Source organism: Lepeophtheirus salmonis, chromosome 13, assembly GCF_016086655.4.
Source record: "Lepeophtheirus salmonis chromosome 13, UVic_Lsal_1.4, whole genome shotgun sequence".
Classification (NCBI taxonomy): Eukaryota; Metazoa; Arthropoda; class Copepoda; order Siphonostomatoida; family Caligidae; genus Lepeophtheirus; species Lepeophtheirus salmonis.
In genome coordinates, this window is record NC_052143.2 from 27,063,415 (window position 1) to 27,082,771 (window position 19,357).

Genomic DNA, 19,357 nt, shown 5'->3' on the forward strand with positions numbered 1-19,357 from the left:
ATGTCATTCAGTAACTTTAAAAGTACTTGTACGATGTTTAAGGGAATATTTAAAAATTTTACCATTAAAAATACTCTGAAGAAAAAAAAGTATCATATGAAAAGATTAAAGTCATTTTACCTGTCTTTGAGCAACTAAGTGCATATGTTGGTGAACTCTTGCTTCTTCTTCTTTCCCTAAAAAGTAAAACATTTATTGCATATTACCATAGTTTTAATAGATTGTATTTTAGAAAAATATACAAATTCATTCATATTCGATTTCATTATTAAATTGTAAATTAGTGTTTATTTGATATTTAAATCCTTCAAAAACACACTTCTTATTAAAAAAATAGTGTTTATTAAATATAAATTATGAAATGTTTGATTACATACCGTCACCTTTACACTGAAGCATTTCTAATAGCTTCTTTATACTCTCGTCACGAGCTTGTAGAGTTTGTTTTTGAGTCTCAATGCGCATTTCCAATTCCTAAAAACATAAAAAATAAGTAGAATATTCTACATATGTGTTGATTTTCTTCTTAAGTTTATAAAGACATTCCTTTAACAAGACAAATAAACAAACAAGCAAAGAAATGAAAGATTTCCATTAAAAATTCATTTCTAGGAACATTAAAAAAAAGAGCTTTTAAGATTGCCTTATTCAAAATATGTATAACTACCTGTATTAAAACCTTATGATGGGCATATTTAGTTCCCATCGAATAGGTAGGATTTACCTGTAAATAAATTAATTATCCATTACAAACATTGTATTTTGTAAAATGTAAGATTCATTAACATCACAAACAGTTATTTATTCCAGGAAGTTAGTCAGGAGGATCAAATATACATATATCTATATACTTATATGTATATATAGATATATAAAAGACCCAGAAAAACAGAGTCACAGAATCCTTTTTGATTCATGACTCTATGTTAAAAAGTCATTTCTACAACATATTTAAAAGCGCTCCTTCAAGATTTGATAGAAAAGTATTTTGTATTGTTTAAATTTGTAATTTTATGATCGCCCCGTAAAGACAAAGAATTTTGTTCTTCATTTATGCTTTAAAATATAATAAGCAACGTATTTTTAGATGTATGTATTAATTTGTATAACTTATTAATGGTAACATGTAATAACACTTGCAATAACTTTCATAAGGAATTATCCTTCAATATCAACTGTTTAAAGAACTTTTAACAAATATTCTTATAGCAAGGTCTATTGTATTCGGCCATATAATGAATGTAGCTTTCATAAAACTTTTTACACTTCATCTCTGGAAATTTTTCTTATTTTTTCTTACTTACTTTTAGTTGAAAATGTTCTTTTGGTAAGATAATTAATATCTTTTTTTTAGATTATATATTATTTATCACTCAGTTCTTCCCTACAGTGCTATAAATACAATTACTGTGGTCTCTTTCTATCTATCTGTGCTAGTCCCTATATGTTTTCAATGAATATAAATAATCCTCAGCTTATGAGAAACAGTAGTGCTCTCCAGTTCTAGTCGATAAAGTAAGATCCATCTTAATGCTGAGCAGAAAATATAATTTATCTTGTGTTATTTTACTGGGATATATATTAGAGCATTGGCTTTGAAATACACTTATAACCATGCAAAATGTCCGTTCTTTGGAATAAATTATAGCATAGTTAACTTATTTATTAACTTAATACTTATTTTCACAAAATAAATATATCAAAAATAGAGACATTAGGAAGTAGTTAAACTTTTCTATATTTTAAATGAATTACAAAATTATCAGGAAAAAGTCGTCAAATAACATTTCACTAGTCAACAATTTTTTGCTTTTTGATTGACATGGTGTGTTTCTGATTGTTTTTACATCAATTAATATGTAAATAAGCTGTATACCCAAAAATTTCTTCTTTTATGAACTACACAGAGCAAAATTTCATACATTTTCAATAAATATACAAAAATATTTATTCAAGAAACAAATCTAATAAATTTTTTTAACATGACTTTTGAAGGCGTTTTTTTTTTCATTATTATGAAGTTTTAAATCTTCCCTCACCGACAAAATATGGTTTATATGATTGTGATTAAAAATGAGAAACATATTAGACTTTTAAAGAAAGGGTTCATTTTCATCATTTTGTTGTACTTACAAGGTATTTTCTCCAATTCAGAAAGAGAAATAAATATTATTTAAAAAAAAATCTATTAACATGTACCTACAAAATATATTTTAAACCTTTTTATTTTGTTTGGATCTTTTAAACAGAAAAATAACACTAAGTCATGAAGATATCCAAAAAATAACTTTCAAAAAGTACGATGTAGACCAGAAAACCGGTTATTTTGGATTAAAAAGGCCATATTCATATTTCTAGACGTAAAACCAATCAAAAGAAACCCATCATAATCAAAGGGGGAAAAAAAAAGTTGAAATATTGTAGTGAATTATTACTATACAAAGATCTTTGAGAAATTTATCCGTCTTTTTCCTATAGAAAAGACATTAGACATTGCCTAAAAAATAGTTAACCATTAAAAAAACATTTTGACATCATACTTTTAAACGTAATTTTATATTCATACTCTGTAGGGTATTTAAAATAATGATATTTTATATCAGTCATAAAGTATATGTAGAAAGGTCACATTATAATGTTCATAATTTTTTCATTTACATTGCATATATATCTTGTTATAAGAAATAGTATCATATTTACAAGTAACATGCACAATTTTATACTGATGTATACTGAAGTATTTAACACATTTAGAATGTATTTCTTTTTTTTTACTCTGACTCGGTTATAGTTAAATGTTTAACGATTTAAATAAAATTACACTGAACTTTCAATTTATGAAATAAGATTTTTATTTTGTAGCTGATGTAAGTACTGTATGAACGACACAACTAATCTTTATCTTTGGACGTTTTGTACATACATATCCTCCTATACATAAATAATACAGTGAAAAATTGTTATGCTCCAAAAAGTCTAGGTAATCTGACACCCGGTTGTTTTATAGAAAAAAATTGGTCGAAATTTCAAAACAATTTTTTTGAAAATTGAACCAAGGACAATGATGGAGGATGGCAAAAACAAAGAATAGTTGATCTTGACCAAGTGATTAAAAAGAGGATTGCATAGACTGTGGAGACCCTGGATTTCTGCCAATTATACTGGGGTCTTCTATGTGTGCCAACAGGATGGTGCACCTACCTGCAAGAGCAAGGACTCCCAAACGTGGCTAGTGGAGAATCTCCAAGATTTATGGACAACATGAGTATGCCCTCCATCCTTAGCAGATTGTTCAATATTGGACAATGTAATATGCTGCTTCGTGAAGCTTCTATACAGGAATGTAAAAAACTTCAAAGCTGCTGTGATGAGTGAGTGAACCAACATGACAGAGGAGGATGTTCTCAATGTCTGCATGACCTTCCGGCCTCGTGATGAGACTATAATTGCTGATGGAGGATCACATTTTGAATATAAAATATAGTTTATAGTCTGGTTAATTAATTAAACCAAGTATTAGAGTTGTCAGACTTAATTTTCTCAAATTATGTTTTTCTCAAGGTTTCTTGGGAGAAGTTTGACCTTTTTGTTTGTGCACAATGTATATATGGGTCATTCTATAACAAATTTTTTTCAAGAAAATGGTTTTTAGTACAATTTGATACTTGGTAGTTCATCGATGGTAGATCAGTCTTATAAACAAAGTAAATTTAAGTTAATTACGTTTCTTCGTGAAAAATTTTCACATCTTTAAGGCGGTTAAAGGACAATTGGGCGAGTGTTTTTTTTTTTTTTTACTGAAGGACATTTTGCCGATGTACAATTTGCCCAAAGGACAATTTGTCAAATGTACATTCTGCCAAAATGTAAATTTGCCCGACCTACATTTCACCGAATGTCCATTCGGGAAATTTGGCCAAAAAATGATAAGTTATACATACATGCAATTGTATATTTTAATTTAATTTAAAAGTGTAGTATGACAAATACGTATTGTTCATATTCTAAAAATGTTCTATTATATAAATTATTAGTGTTCTTTTGCAGAATTTTTTATTATTAATTTTATTATTTAATTATCATTATATAAACACAACACATTAGGTTGCGGTTCAAATGTAGTTCGAATTTTAGCCATTGTAGTAGTTTAAATAAATTAAATAATAAACTAACATGACAGAAATTCGATTGTAGAAAGTGCTGATCACTTCTCTGTTATTAAATTGAATTCAAATATACAATTATATATTGGATATCATTTTTGGCCAAATGTCCCAAATGAACCTTTGGCGAAATGGCCGTTTTGCAAATGTTCCTTCTGTGAAATGTCATTCGGTAAAAAAATTTTCTCCCAAAAATCTGGTCACTCTATATGGTAACATGAAACACCGTTTCTGAAAACTCTAAACCAAAAAAAAAAAAAACCAGTATGCCTAGACTTGATACTCAAAAGCATGGAAAAAATATGGAAACATAACATTCTATAAACAGTAATATTGAACAAGTCATATGTACATTGTAGATATATACTATAAATATTTATGTATGTAAAGGAATAAAAAATCTTTATGTTGTCTTTATGGCTTTGAAATTCCTTGAAGCATAAAAAAAATTCATGTCAACTTATTCGGTTTTTCTTCTTTTGTGAAAATGTAGATTTTTATAACTACAAAAAAAAAAAAAAAATCAAGCTCCATAAATGTATATATGTTATATATGACCTTGAATACCATGTTTTATACCTTATAGGTAGGTGTACCTCATGTAAGAAAAACAGATGAGCAAAACATATTATAACTTTCTTTCATAAATATATATATGTATATATTGAATTCTTATTTTTGAATTAGCTATTAAAATAGAATACAACTCTACTTTAATAAAAGTTTTATCTGCATCTAAACACAAACTTTAGTTTGTATTTATATGTATATTTACTTTCAATATGTATGTCTAAAATTGAAATCCACTCCAATAATCTGATAGAATTGATTGTCATTTTTCAAGAGAAAAAAAGAATATGGTACATGGTTTTGCTCTACCATCATGTTTTATAAAGAATAACATCTATATACGAGGGTTCTCCGATAAGTATTTGCCCTAACTAAGAGATGTCGGTAGTTGTTTAAGAAAATCAATATAATCTATGAAAGATATATTTCAAGTTGAAATACACCACGTTGTTCAGTATTTGTTTGGCAGCCATCAGAACAGTGATCGTTTTCTGTGAATTAGTAAAAATGGGAAAAATTGATAACCATTATGTTATATAATACTTTTATTTGAAAGGCCTCAGACCAACCAATATAAAAGATGAATTGGATACTACATTGGGTGAGTCTCCTCCTTTACTTAAAAAATTAAAATTTTAGCTAGTTGAGATTAAACAAAGCCGTAAGATCTACCAAGATGCGCATGGAGGCGTCTACCAAATGTGCGGACAACTTTGTGACAAACTGTGAAGAAAAGCAGCACTGGTGGATCATCCACTGTAAGTGTACGAGCTAGGATATATTCTAGGGATTTCAAAAAGTGTGGTAAATTGCTTATTATTGAAGGTTTAAGCATGATACAGCTGTTTGCGATATAGTTGCTGCGTTTGCTCACACTCCACCAAAAAAAGAATACTGAAAAAGTTTCAATTGATTGTATAGCAAAGTTTCACATAGCTAAAAGATTATTTTTAAGAATGTTTCTACACAATTCGATATTTGAAAAAAGGAACTATATAGGAGATTATGTTAAAAATAAATCTTTTATTAACAATTTTTTTTTGTTCTGTCGGGTACTTCTGGGACCACCTTCGTACCTATGTGAGTATATTATTATTTCTGCTATGTCTTTCAAATAAAAGTATTCGTTTTAAACAGATTATAGAAAACAGAACGAAATACACTCAAGACTACAATGGCAAAGTAAATTTGTATTTTTTTCTAATGATTATTTTTCTAGAAATCATATTAATTTGAAATAAATAATTACTTTTTTTTTGTTAAAACAGAACAACATGGAATTTACAGAGATCACTTCTTTACTTTGAACAAGGGCAAATTCAAATCAAACCAATCAACATTTGAAACAGTGATAAAGGTTTAAAAAAGGAACAAAATCGTCAGCTTACAACAAAACATAGTTAATTTTTTTTTGTATTGGTAAGATATGCTGTTTAGAAAGCTTGAGTTTTTTTTTCAATCTATTGGTATTTTGAATAAGATTGGCGAACCAATGTTGTTAAGGGTAATTCTAATACACTTTTAGGGGCATCTGCATGATTTTCGTTTGATGGGGGGACGGGTTTAAAAATTTTATAAGGTATATTTTTTCTTATTCTAAATTTAAAAGATTCCTTTTTTTACTGTTTCAATTTATTTATGACACAATAACACAGCAAAAACTATTTTCAATGTAAATTTAGTATAGTAGGGTTTTAAAGGCTTGTGTACGCTGATTACAAGAAAATTCACTTTTCTAATTTCATTAACAAAAAGTTTCCTCCCTCTTTTCACCCCAAGGCAAGTACATCTGCAAGATAAACTTATCCTAAAGCAAGTTCATTGCAATGAAAAAACATGTTTTTGTATCATTCTTAGAGGAAGGGAAAATAAGCACATTGTGCATGTTAATTTTTACACACCAACTGCGCTCATTTTCCTCTTTATATATTTATACTATTTATCTAACTCCTCATTATTTTAATTTTTCATCATGAGCAAATCGACTATACTTACAACAAATAAGTTAAGCCCATTCCAACATCTCATTTCCCCAATATATTGAATTTACTTGCAAAGAAGGCCGAGCATTCGTAAACAAGATACTTAAGTCTAAATAATTTCAAAAATGTATTTTATAAATGTGAAACAAAAGTTTAGATAATTTGAGACAATCGTCACAAGTAGTGATGATTATATTAGTAGATAAAATGTACTTAATTTCAACGTCTTACTTTTCGTTTTTTTATCCCCGCTCACTTACTGCATTTTAAAAGAATGTTCAGAGGGGCTATATATTTCAAATACATGTCAGGGCGCTTATATAAATAATTTCCCTAATTTATCCTAGAGGACAAGTTATAATTTTTCTGATCTGTCCTATAGTTAGAAAGGGTGTAATTTACGCATGTGCAAAATTAGCAAGAAGGCAATACTGGTTGTCAAAATAAATTTGTTAAAATAAAACAAAACCAATGATTACACGATAATACAACTGTGTCATATTTCAAAACAAACTTAGTTTCCATAAATTAGAACGCTTTGTCCCTTTGGATAGCATATAAGCTGTATGAGCCTGTCCGACAGAACAAAAAGGACGGTCGGACAAGTGTTTATGCAAAGCCATTTAAGTAATGTTGGGGATGCATTTTCTTAGAAATGAGCTTGCCTTGAGGTGAACTTGCTTCGGGATTAATTCTTCTCACGATGAACTTGCCTAGAGAGAATTATAAGAGGGGGTGAAAAGAGCATAATGAACCTTTCGTACACGCTGTACCCCGATAGTAGTACCACTACATTATCCGAATAACATTAATTCAATGAGGCATGAAAGTTGTTTACTTACATTCGTATGCAAACAAATCGACAGAGGGTTGCGCCGTCTTGTGGCAAAATAATACAACTCCCTGAATGAATTTATTATTTAATAAAAAATAACATGTACGTATGTTTCTCACATGGAGGACACGGTCAAAATTCTTCTCTACATGTGCCATTTTTAAAACAACAAGCTATGTACCGACTGGCACAACAACTTGCGGATAATATATGTATTTGATATAACTCTTATTAATGAAGAAACAGTTGAAAAGAAGTCCAAAGTGGAAAAATAAGTCCTGATTCTATTATGGATATCTTTTTCTCTATGGAGAATATAGTTAGAGAATAGGAATGCAACAATAAAAATGTTGTATCAATGAATTACAATTGTATTAAATACAGGTTATCAAAATAGGATTTAAACATAAATAAATTGGTGTATGCTTTTTTATAGGTATAAAATAATTTATATTTAAATAAGAATGGATTTTATTATTGTTCTTAAATACATACATATTTAAGCTTATTGTACATACAGTCTAAAGGTTTTCATACATGCGTTAGTTACATGAAAATAACTCGTGCTATTTCTTTAGGGATTTCAAGAGATACACTAAGGAAGGAGTTTGTATAAATACATAAATACTTAATAGAAACATTTTTCGAATATTTATGACTATCGTAATATTTTTAAAGAGGCCTATATACATATAGGGAATATAAAAAAAATTATATATAAAAATGAATTAATCAAGTTCATTCATTTTTGGCCCACATAATTTTTTAAAGAGCATCATTTGTCCCATTGATCTTAAATCCCTTCGATTACATATTATGTACACTTATGAGAAATAATATTTATTAAATCTATATGGATTAAAGATTGTTTGTCAAGAATAAAGTCAATTCAATAAATCAACTCTTTAAAATATTATTTATCTATGACTTGTAAAGTATAAAATAGGCTACTTTTAAAATATACAGAATGGACAACCAAAACATGGAGTAACATAACTAAATTACAAAAAATGTAATTTTATTAAATTAAGAAAGTATGTACAACTCAAAAAAAAAAAAAGTTTGGGATATATTTGAATAATTTATTTAGCATTATTCTTTATTCAATATGTTCTCTTTCACAATCAATAACAGCCTCAAAACACCGACGAACATCTAGGCATACGTTGAAGTCGTGACCACGACGTATCACATTGTTTTGATTGCAACTTAATACGATGCCAAATTTGAATGAAAGGTACGGCAGACATTCTTATCTAAGACACCCCAAACTACAAAGTCCAGGAGGTTGATGTGAGGACTTGAAGAAGGCCACATGAAGGCAGACTAGAAGTCCGCCATATTGTTCCTACATAAAATTTTGTTCTTCTGGGCTCTATGGGGCTGTAATAATCTTATTGATGGGATTGGCAGTTCAAATGAATATACCAAAGGTCTCTGGAGCCTTTTTTGCACAAACCCCTGTGCAAAGGCGATTGCACAAACGCTGCATTTTTGTTGTAATCTGACATTTTGTTCACTTAGAGACATGACATAAAACCTAAACTTGTTTACCTTTGGTTTTACTTTTTTTTTTGTTACGTAATGAAACCCCATAATAAAAAATTACTGGGGACAAACCGTAATTAAATGCTTCTGGAAGTTTTGGGTCCCCACTCTGTATATAAATATGCTACGTTATATTATGTTTGAATGTTTGACAGGCAAATTAATTTATTTATGTACTTATAATTAATTCAACTCCCTTTTTGGATGATGCGTTAGTATATCTCTACCAATATAATTTAGATTATGGTGAATAAAAACATGTAATTTAGTACGTTTTAAGAGTCGTTTAAAATATGTTTTATTATTTACCTTTGCAGTTTCTTTCAAGATTGCCACTTCGCGAGAAAGATGTTCATTCTCTATTTGAACAGCCTCCATATGTGATTTAAACTCAGGATTTCCTTCTTTGGCAACTGTTCGAGCTTTAACAACCTCTTCTTCCAATTGACGAACCAACATGGCTTGTTTCTAAAATGATAATTACATAATTATTTATTCTATTGAATCTATGAAAAAACAGTGTGTAAACATTACAATTACATATTATATATACATATTATTCCACCAAACATCACATAGATAAAAATATTAGTTTGGAGACCAACAAGATTATAAAACATGTATTAAATTACAATATAGTAAAAAAAAAGAAGTTAATTTGGGAAAGAAATAACACAAATACAAGTTATATATATTTTTTAAATAATTTTAGATGCCTTCTCACAATGTAATTAAGTATATACTTATATCACTATTTTTTTTTATTAATTTAGCTAGAGTATGTATATATTTTTTGTATGTACATACATGTGTATATGGTTCATGAACATAAATGTAAGTAGGTTTGAGCAATTCTAAATTACATTCAAAATAATTTATTGGCTATTTCTTAGTAATGTATTACAGAGAAACAAAATGACTCAAAGAACGTAGGTAAACTTTGGACTCAATAAACATTAATAAAATTGTGAAGAAATTGGTTAAAGATTTTTATACTCAAATATACAGGGTTATAACTTAAGTCCTGTAAAAGAATTATTTTAATATGGATATTGTGCTCTTGTGATATTTAAGTGTATATGGTACTTTTTGGAAGCCTATATTAATAAACAAATTGAAAAGTTGTCGCTCGACCTATAAAATGTTTAGTAAAGAATGGAAGCCACCCTTCAACTTATCATTTATGTTTCTACGAGAAAGAAAATTATATTCTAAAATCGTTAAATATTTGGTATTGCTTTAATACCAACAGTAACAATAACCACTATCGGCGTCAGAAGTAATATACATTGGGTTCGAAGATATAATAGTGATTCTTTTTTTTTCATTTATTTAATGCTTCTATTTTTATAATATCGTTTATTGACTGTTTCTTTAGTTGCATCAATTATTTTTGTAAGTATTTACAAAGTTTTCCCTCAAATTCATCAAAATTTAATTACTTTAGTATAAAAATTGAACAGGAATATGATCATTATAGAAATGAGTAAAAACAGAGAAGATATGTAAAATGATAATATTTGTATCAATAATATTTAGAAATATTCAGAATAGAAATAAAGGAAAGCAGAACTAAATAACATATGAGGTAAGTTGAGACTTTTCAATTTCTATTTAGTTTCGACAATAGTCCTTAACCCTATTTTCTAAACCTTAAATGCGACTAAATTGCTTCAAATTTGTTTAAAAAATATTTAATCCCTGGAAACTTTTTCTATGATCTTGAGAATTCTTTCTGAATAAATGTAACTTTTTTTTGCATTAAAATGTATTTTCTACGAATTATACGTAAATTTTGAAATTTTTAGTCGAGGTTTCATAAATTTTTTAATTAATTGTTTTAAAATTGTACTTTTGAATTTTTTCCGTTTTCATTTTTTCAACTTAAGGTATACAAGTTGTTAAAAAATTGAATATCATCTGTTATTCCATATACCATATCAACTTCATCAAAATTAATGGGTATATTTTTTGATACTTAAAATTTCTTAAAAGTAATAAATATTTAGTAAAAGTTGTTATCAAAAATGAAAGTATAATAATAAGAAATTATATATTGTTTATACTAGAAATTAATGTTGTTGAAAATTATTTTGTTCTCCATGTCTTAAATTAATGAAAGTATTTTTAACATATATAATAGAATATTTACAATTTTCGAAATATATAAAATAGTTAAGAATACATTACAAATTTAAATAGTGTCATTTTGAGTTTATGTAGACTGAGAATCATGGAATCAAATTCGTTTAATATTTGGGGTAACGTTTATACTCAGTTTACTAAATACATAAAAAAGGATGTTAACCTACTGAAGTTCACTTTCACGACAAAGCTACATATTAGTGCTGTATGTATTATCGACTACTCTTTGATGGTCGTGAGGACTCGCAATCCTTAGCTACGAGTATGGTTCATTTTCTCTATTTAGAGCATTATTAATTTTCTCTTCTGATACAAAAGTATTTGCTTAAATTCTTTATCGTTTTTTATTGTAAAAACATTATTATTTTTGGTTAATTGAAGAGTTAAAGGGAATTAATCAATTGGTTTCAAACACTAATATATTAGTGTTTGAAACCAAGGAGTAGCTGGAGGGTAATGTGTCACACACTAGTTGAAACAACAACAACGAAATAGACCAAAAGTGGGAAAATACAAAGCCCACAAGAAAAATGATATACATACAATTTTTAATACCCATTTGTGATATTCCTTTTATTGCCAGTTAAGTTTGATAAATTTATTATATAATTTATATATATTAAATAATTTTATTTTTTGTCAAAATATTAGGAGTACATTGTTCAAAAATGTTTTTCTCATTAAAAATTATGATTTATAAAGTTTAAGGCATATTGAAAAATGTTTATAAATAGAGTTTTTTTTTCTAAAAATAATACATAAAAAACGAAATAAAGCTGTTAATAATAAATAACTATTTTCATATAAATAAACAGAATTTCAAAAGTTTAGCTTTCTCCTAATATGACTGTTAACTATAAAATAATACCGCTGTTTTTTGTCCCTTAAGTAAAGCATGACATTTATTTTTTACATGTAAAATAAATATAATTATTGAATATTTAAATAATAACATCAACTTAAGATAGTACATTACTCCAGCTTGGCTAAAATACATTCCTTGTGGTAGAATACTGTCAAAAAAAAAACAACCCCAGAGGTAATACTAATAAAACCCATAATTACTTCTTATTTTTTCTGCCAAGAATAACTATAATATATATGTTACTAATATAATGATATTATGAGGATTTTTTTTACATTGAAAAACACATTTCAAAAAGAATAGATTTTTTTAAATGCATATAGGCAAATAAATCTGCACGCTATTTGATATACAGCAATACTTTAAAACAAATAACTTTATAGGGGGCTTAATATATTGCGTATAGTACTTTGGTTATTTAGACATAAAACCCATTGCAAAATTTTTTATCGTTTATCTCACTTTTTGATTTATTATCCTAATTAGAACAGAGGCCTAAGCACTAACTTTCTTTCAAAATGTAAAGTAAAAAACTCCATTTAATTGTATTTTCATTTTAAATTAGAAAAGAAGAAATCGATTATTTGTTTAATATTGATTTAAGTCATTTAAATTGACAACTCCTCGCTATTTAAAAAATTTGATACAATTTGAAGAGAAATATCATCTCATGCAGCACGATGAAAATAGTGGAAAAAGGCGTCAAGCTGGACAAATTAAACAAAGTTTGTTTGTCCTAAATGAAATGTAGGCTAGCATTCAAAATGATTTCTAAAAATATAACATAATTTTAACTCAATTTTATATTATTTAATAGATTAATTCAAAATTTAATAGATCAGATCAAAATTTTATATGTAGTTAGTAAAAACTATTTCTTAAACATAATCTACTTTTTTGCTTTCCTCCTGTTTAAAAAAGATTTTTTTCATGTCGATAACGCCAAATGGGTATTGACATACGTGATACTTGTTTTGAATATAAGCAATGATGCATAAAACATATTCTGCCGGTGTTTAAAAAAAACAAACAGAAAATGAACGTGGTAATCCTAACAATTTGGGGAATGTTGGGGAAGAGAACAGATTAGCTGTTATGACGTTGTATTATATCATCTTCAAGCAGTCTTGAGGCTAAGAAAATAAAAACAAATCCCACTCCGTATATAGCTTGGGAATATAGGTTGGAATTACTCCGATATCGATCCTCAATTCTACTCTGAGTCCAATAGGGACTTACACTTATAACTCCCGTACAAACACACATCGTTACTCTCTGTCTTTCATGATCACACCCAATAGTTATTACTTTATAATTAAATGTTCTCTCTTAAAAAAATTAATAATAATGACAACAGCATTGAAAAGTTAAAAAGCTTTTTCAGATTTCTCAGATTAGAAAACCACCCCTGCTTACTAGAATATATATTGTGTACAACTCTGTATATAAGGTACCGTACAAAAAATCATTCTAAAGAAAAAATTTACCTTGGGGAAATATAAATGCCAAACTAACAGACTTTTATGAAAAGTTAAACTCTTCTTTGTGTGATATTTTTTTCTTCTTTCTGAAATCTATTTAATAAAAATTTAGGGTAATTTCCAAACAGACATTATCACTGAGATTGAATATATATAAAGAGAAAAAAAAAATTTTTTTTTACACAATAATTTTGAAAAACAAAAGATTGATTATTCAATAGAAGAGTATAATGAATTTTTATAATAATGTAAGCAATTTTTTCGTTAAATAAAACTTAAAATAATACCAATAGACAATTATTTAGACAACAAATTGCTCAAAATCACTTCAGAGAGACTTAAGAAGTTTTACCCTTAAAATAAGTCATTTTTGAATGACTTCAGTACAGTACTTCAGGCATAGGACCCAACTTAGTCCTGAATGGCGGTACTGAGAATGCTCATCTCAGATCTTGCTCATAGTCAGACAATAGAATTAAGGATTGTAAACAAAACCCTTCCAACCTATGTTCTTGTTTGATGTAGAGTGAGATTTGAGTTTATTTCCTTTATCTTACAGCTGCTCTCAGCTGAGTTAATGAAACGTCATGATATCTAAGCTATTATCATCTTATGCATCCTTCAAGTTGCCAGGAGGTAACGTTTACTTTTGGTTTCAATTGTTTTACCTAACGAAAATGCTTAAGATTTAAAACCCTAAGATAAAAATAAATTTACTTAATACTTTAAAGTTAAAAATTACAAAATTGTTGTTAAGTCAATATTTTATCCTTGTGGCCTTTCTTAAGCCGCACAGTGCCTCAAAAGGATTAAAAAATAGTATAAGTAATATTTTTTTGTATCTGATTGTGTAGTACAATCAAATGGTTGTATAAGAACTGTATGTAAAATTGAATGAAACTTTGCTGGTTTTTAGCTCAACTCCTATTTAATAGAACTCTTATACACTTTGCCTACTTTTAATTTTTAATGAACAAAGGTTCTGTAAAAAATACAAAGATGTCAAAGTAGAATTAGTCTAATACTACTAAGGCTTTATAACTATTTTAATGTATTTAAGATTACACCTAATAATAATTCCATTATTTTCCATTTTTTGTGTTTTTTTATAACTTCTTCATCATACAATTTATGCCTTTTGCACAATAAAGGATTATAACCTTGAAAGGCTTCCATTTTTCACTTTCATGCTTGAGGGCGAAACATAAAATATTAAAAACCACACGTCCCTATAATTGTTTTATAGATATTTATAAATATTGAAAAAAAAAAAAATATTATTATTATTTCCTTTTTATTAATATCATGTTGTAAACAGAGGAGAGCCCAAAAACAGAAAGATAAATTGTCTTAGTTAGTGTTGTGTGATTCTTTATTTAAGAATGAAATACTTCTAGTTTTGCTCTAATCCGGTTTAGTCCTGAATGTCAATCCTAAATACTTATAATGTTTTTTTTCCTTGGTTCCTCAAAGAACATTATTTATATTAAACTTTTAAAAGAGACAACAAAAATTAATTCTACTAAAAAAGTATATTCTAATGATGAAATAAAAGTCAAATTCGAGATAATTTTTCCTTATTTAAAATGGCATACTCAAATTCAATAAAATGTAATTGTATTTTGGATCAAATCATTTTATATCCTTGAATAAAGCTCGGTTGTTGATGACATTACTCAAATTTATTTCTTCTTTTTTAATCAGCTGTTATTGAAAAAACCTTTGGGGCTGATCATAAGATTGGACCAAATAAATCAGAACCAACATAACATTAGTCTTTTTTGTTGAGTTTATAAAACTAATGAATTAAAGCAATTATTTTATCAACAGTATAAAATGGATTAAAAGGCAAACAGGATTTTAGAAACAACTACCTATAAAAAATAATAATTAGAAAATATCATTTTACCACTTTCCGCAAAGTGTTGCATAAAATAATAATAAATTTTTATTGATATTAAGCAATAAATTAACCTTTATTGTATAATAATTAAATCCACATGTCATAAACCAATATTTGATAATGATCCTATCCAATATGTTATTTTTGGGATTACTATGCTTGTATTTATCAATAAAGATTATGTCAAGTATTGAAGTTTGAATTATATCACCATAATGTTGAGATGAATTTTTCTATTACTTCCATTAACTTAGCAAAAATCTCTGTACATATTTTATTGTACTACATAAAATAATGAGAATATGTACTTTGTAAGATAATAATAAAATAAAATAAATCAATTTTTTTGGTCCATCGTTTCATGAATTTTTTAAATTAATTATCAAAAAGCATGAAACTTACTTAATTCTAAATAATTTATATTCAGTATTTTGTTATACATATTATATTTGGTTAAAATTTGTGTAAATACACTTTATAGAAAAACTAGAGGTAGTGCCCTGCGTTACCTAGAGTTATTGGGCGTATAAATTTTGCTTTCATAACATAGAAGATAACTCCCTAACAAGTCCTTGGGGTTGCTCTCCGTTTTTCATAAGCATACCCACACATAACTACTCAGTTAATGCTTAGACGTTATCTCCTCAAGACTAAAAAAATAATAATAAAACTATTAAAAAAAGGTAACATTATTTGATGAGTCATAGACTACATTAAGGTATTTCTCTATTTTAATATCGGCTGAAAAAAAAATGCTCCCTTTTTTTGGACGGTATTGATTTGATGTATGATTTAAATCGATGAGCACTATATATAGTGTATCTTTTAATTGTTTTTCATACTTACAGACATTCATAAAGTTAAACTTTGTTATATTAAAATAGATGAAGGTAATATTTAGTGAATTAAAAGCCTATATATATAAAGATTAATCTTAATTGACTTTGATCTAGCCTCCCCCCTTCTTAGGTTATAAGAGTAAAAAAAAGGCATTTGTTAAAAAAAATGATGATGATTTTTTGGAAAAATTAAAATAACTTCTTTTTGTTTAAGAAATGATCATTTTGAAAATAAATTGCTATATTACTTCTAAAACAAAATTATTAAATGAAATATGAACTATTTATATTCAAAAGCTTTGGCCGTCTAAAAATAAAAACGTGATTTGGTAAATACATGAAATTTTTATTAAGAAAGGCTAATTTTTTCCGAAAGAAAAGTAATCTGATATTAGAGTTTTTGGAAAAAGGAGATGTCTGTTCAAAAATTTGAAAAAAAACCCCTTAAAATAGCCCTGATTGAGGTTGTAATTCAATAAGTAAAGTATATATTCTTGTCTTTTCGTAAAAAATATATATATTTCCTTGTGGTATTTCTATTTTTGAGGAAATATTTTTTTATATAGAAATCTTTGTATTTTCATTATATAAAAGTTGTATGATATAATACATACTGAACAAAGGAACTCTTCCAATACGTGATATAATTATGTAATAAACATTGTAGATTCATTTTCCATTCTTCATAATCCTTTTGTATATCCAAATATATTTATTCACCACTAAGGTTATATAAATAAGGAGTTTTTTGAAATTGAAAGCAGGTATGCTTTCACTTTAGTAATAGAACAAACCACTTAATTATTGCTTTATATAATTTATAGTTTTGTATCTGTTAAGCTTACGTACCCCTTTCTCTAACTATAATATTTATTGTATTTCTTGATCATATCTACAACAATTCGGTTCTTGTTGTATTATAACACAACAAAAGATTATTGTTTTATAAAATGGAGTTTCACTTTTGGTAGGTATAAGTAATATTATTAAAAATTAAAATACATTTAATACAAGGGATCGACACAAATCGTAGATAGAAGACTAAAGAGACTCGGACTCAATATAAAGTTAATACAGCTGCACCCATTAATAATTATGAGGAACCCGTTAACTGGCTCACACCAAAAAATGGTTACAATATAAAATTGTCACATCTTCACTTATTTATAATAAATTGAATGCAAGTGGTGAGGAGTGCTTGTGATATTCATGTGTAAATTGGGACAGGGGTCGCCTTTTCATATTCGTCTTTACTTCATAAATTTGGAATATTTGAGTTTATGATTGTAAGAGCTTATAATGTGGTCTTGAATCACTCTGACTTGCATATTGTGACATCGTCTAAGTAACCAGGGGCATTGAATATTGAGGTCTAAATTACGAAGATCCAAGCAATTCTGTAGGCGGTGAAGGTTGGTGAAAGCAGAATTCTGTCAGGGCGGGAGGATCTAATGTTCCAGCAAATATAATTCTTAAAGAATTTCAAGAATTCGGAGTTCCTCTTGAAGAACTATATTACACCAGGAGTTGTAAGTTAATAAGAATGATTATCTCAATTTTAACAATAAACTGGTTAAGTGATTACACCTACTTCCCACTGCCCTTTCATATAACGACCGGTTCATCTCCCTCCTTTTTGTCATCTTCTTTTTACATTATGAAGATTGTAATTACATGATTATGATAGGACAAAGGAGAATATCAATTTTTCCCCACAATTACGGGAGACGGAAAGAGAGAAGACGAATAGATTTAATTAGGTGGTGCCAAAAGCTTAGGGTGTGAGCCTTCTCCCCTTTTTATTTCATGACCAGCTGTCCTCCTATCTTTTTTTTCAATATTCTTCATTAAGTATAGTTTACTTAATGATGAAAATCGTATGTATTTTGGGCATGTTAAAAAAAAAGAAAACGAAAATCAACATGGTAACCCTTACAATTTCAAGAATGATTTGAAGGAGAACAGATTAGCTGTCATGATGTTTCATTAAATCAGTAACAATTTACAATTATAACTTCCCGACAAATCATCAAGGCTATTCTCCACGTCTTATGGCCACACACCCATGTTCAATCAGGTTTTAAATATAACTGAATGTAGTAGATAATGAAGTCAACTTCTCAAAAGTTAAATAATAATTACAACAACTGGAAAAAGAAAATTCATTCTTCATATTACCTTCTGAAAAAACGGGGACCTAAAAAAATACACCATATTTTCATCAAAACTATATTTGATAGATTATAAATGTGAATTAGTGCTGCTAAAAAAATCCTTTAATCAGACTTGTTCCCTTAATCTATTCTAAGATTCCCTTTAAATATGAATAATAATGTTCAAACCTTTCTCAGAATAATTCAAATAAAATATTTATAAAATTATAAACTATAAGATCTAGATTTGTTCGATATATATATATTATTCTATCAAATAAATGAACTATTAGTCATTATTTTTTTTTTTAAATAGAAACAAATATATTGATAACGTTATATTTAAGAAAAAACCTCATTGAAGAAATGTCTAGGGATAAAAATGAAAAAGTAAATTTAAGGTAAATGTCCCTTGTGAGTAATACATTTATATTTCTAAAGAGGACTGAAAGGATATTGTCTTTTTATAAATATTATTTAAAATAAAATATTGTTATTTCATAAATTTAATAGTTTAATGCTCATTGAGTATTAGGAGAGTGAGTTTATATTTAAACATATAAGCATATCAAAATTATATGAAATTCAAATTTAAAAAATATCATTGAGTAGACGAAAAAAATAGTTACGTATAATAATATTTGTTTAAATTCCAAACAATGTATGTATCAAAAAAATTATCGCTATCATTAAGATAAATAAAAAATAACTGTAAGGAAATTGTAAATGATTTGTCAGTGATAAAATTTGAAATAAAGAAAGTATGTTTGTAATTCATCAGAACATGTTTACATATATAAAAAATGCATATCCCTCGTGACCTTATAAATAAATTTTTAAGCAAAATATTAAGTAACGATATTCATGATGAAG

At 27.4% G+C, this 19,357-nt stretch overlaps 1 protein-coding gene across 4 annotated transcripts in view; it reads right to left on the minus strand.

The window, feature by feature from the left end:
• Nucleotides 1-19,357, minus strand: part of brp (ELKS/RAB6-interacting/CAST family member bruchpilot) — a 62,112-nt gene that overhangs the window by 28,766 nt on the left and 13,989 nt on the right. For 3 of the 4 annotated variants that reach the window (XM_040723350.2, XM_040723348.2, XM_040723347.2), the window contains exons 2-5: nt 9,408-9,566; nt 668-724; nt 378-474; nt 121-176 (exon numbers count right to left, since the gene is read on the minus strand). In XM_040723350.2, the coding sequence (XP_040579284.1) occupies nt 121-176; nt 378-474; nt 668-724; nt 9,408-9,566 (369 nt within the window). The remainder of the gene's footprint in view (nt 1-120; nt 177-377; nt 475-667; nt 725-9,407; nt 9,567-19,357) is intronic. The other variant, XM_040723349.2, reaches the window with a different exon arrangement.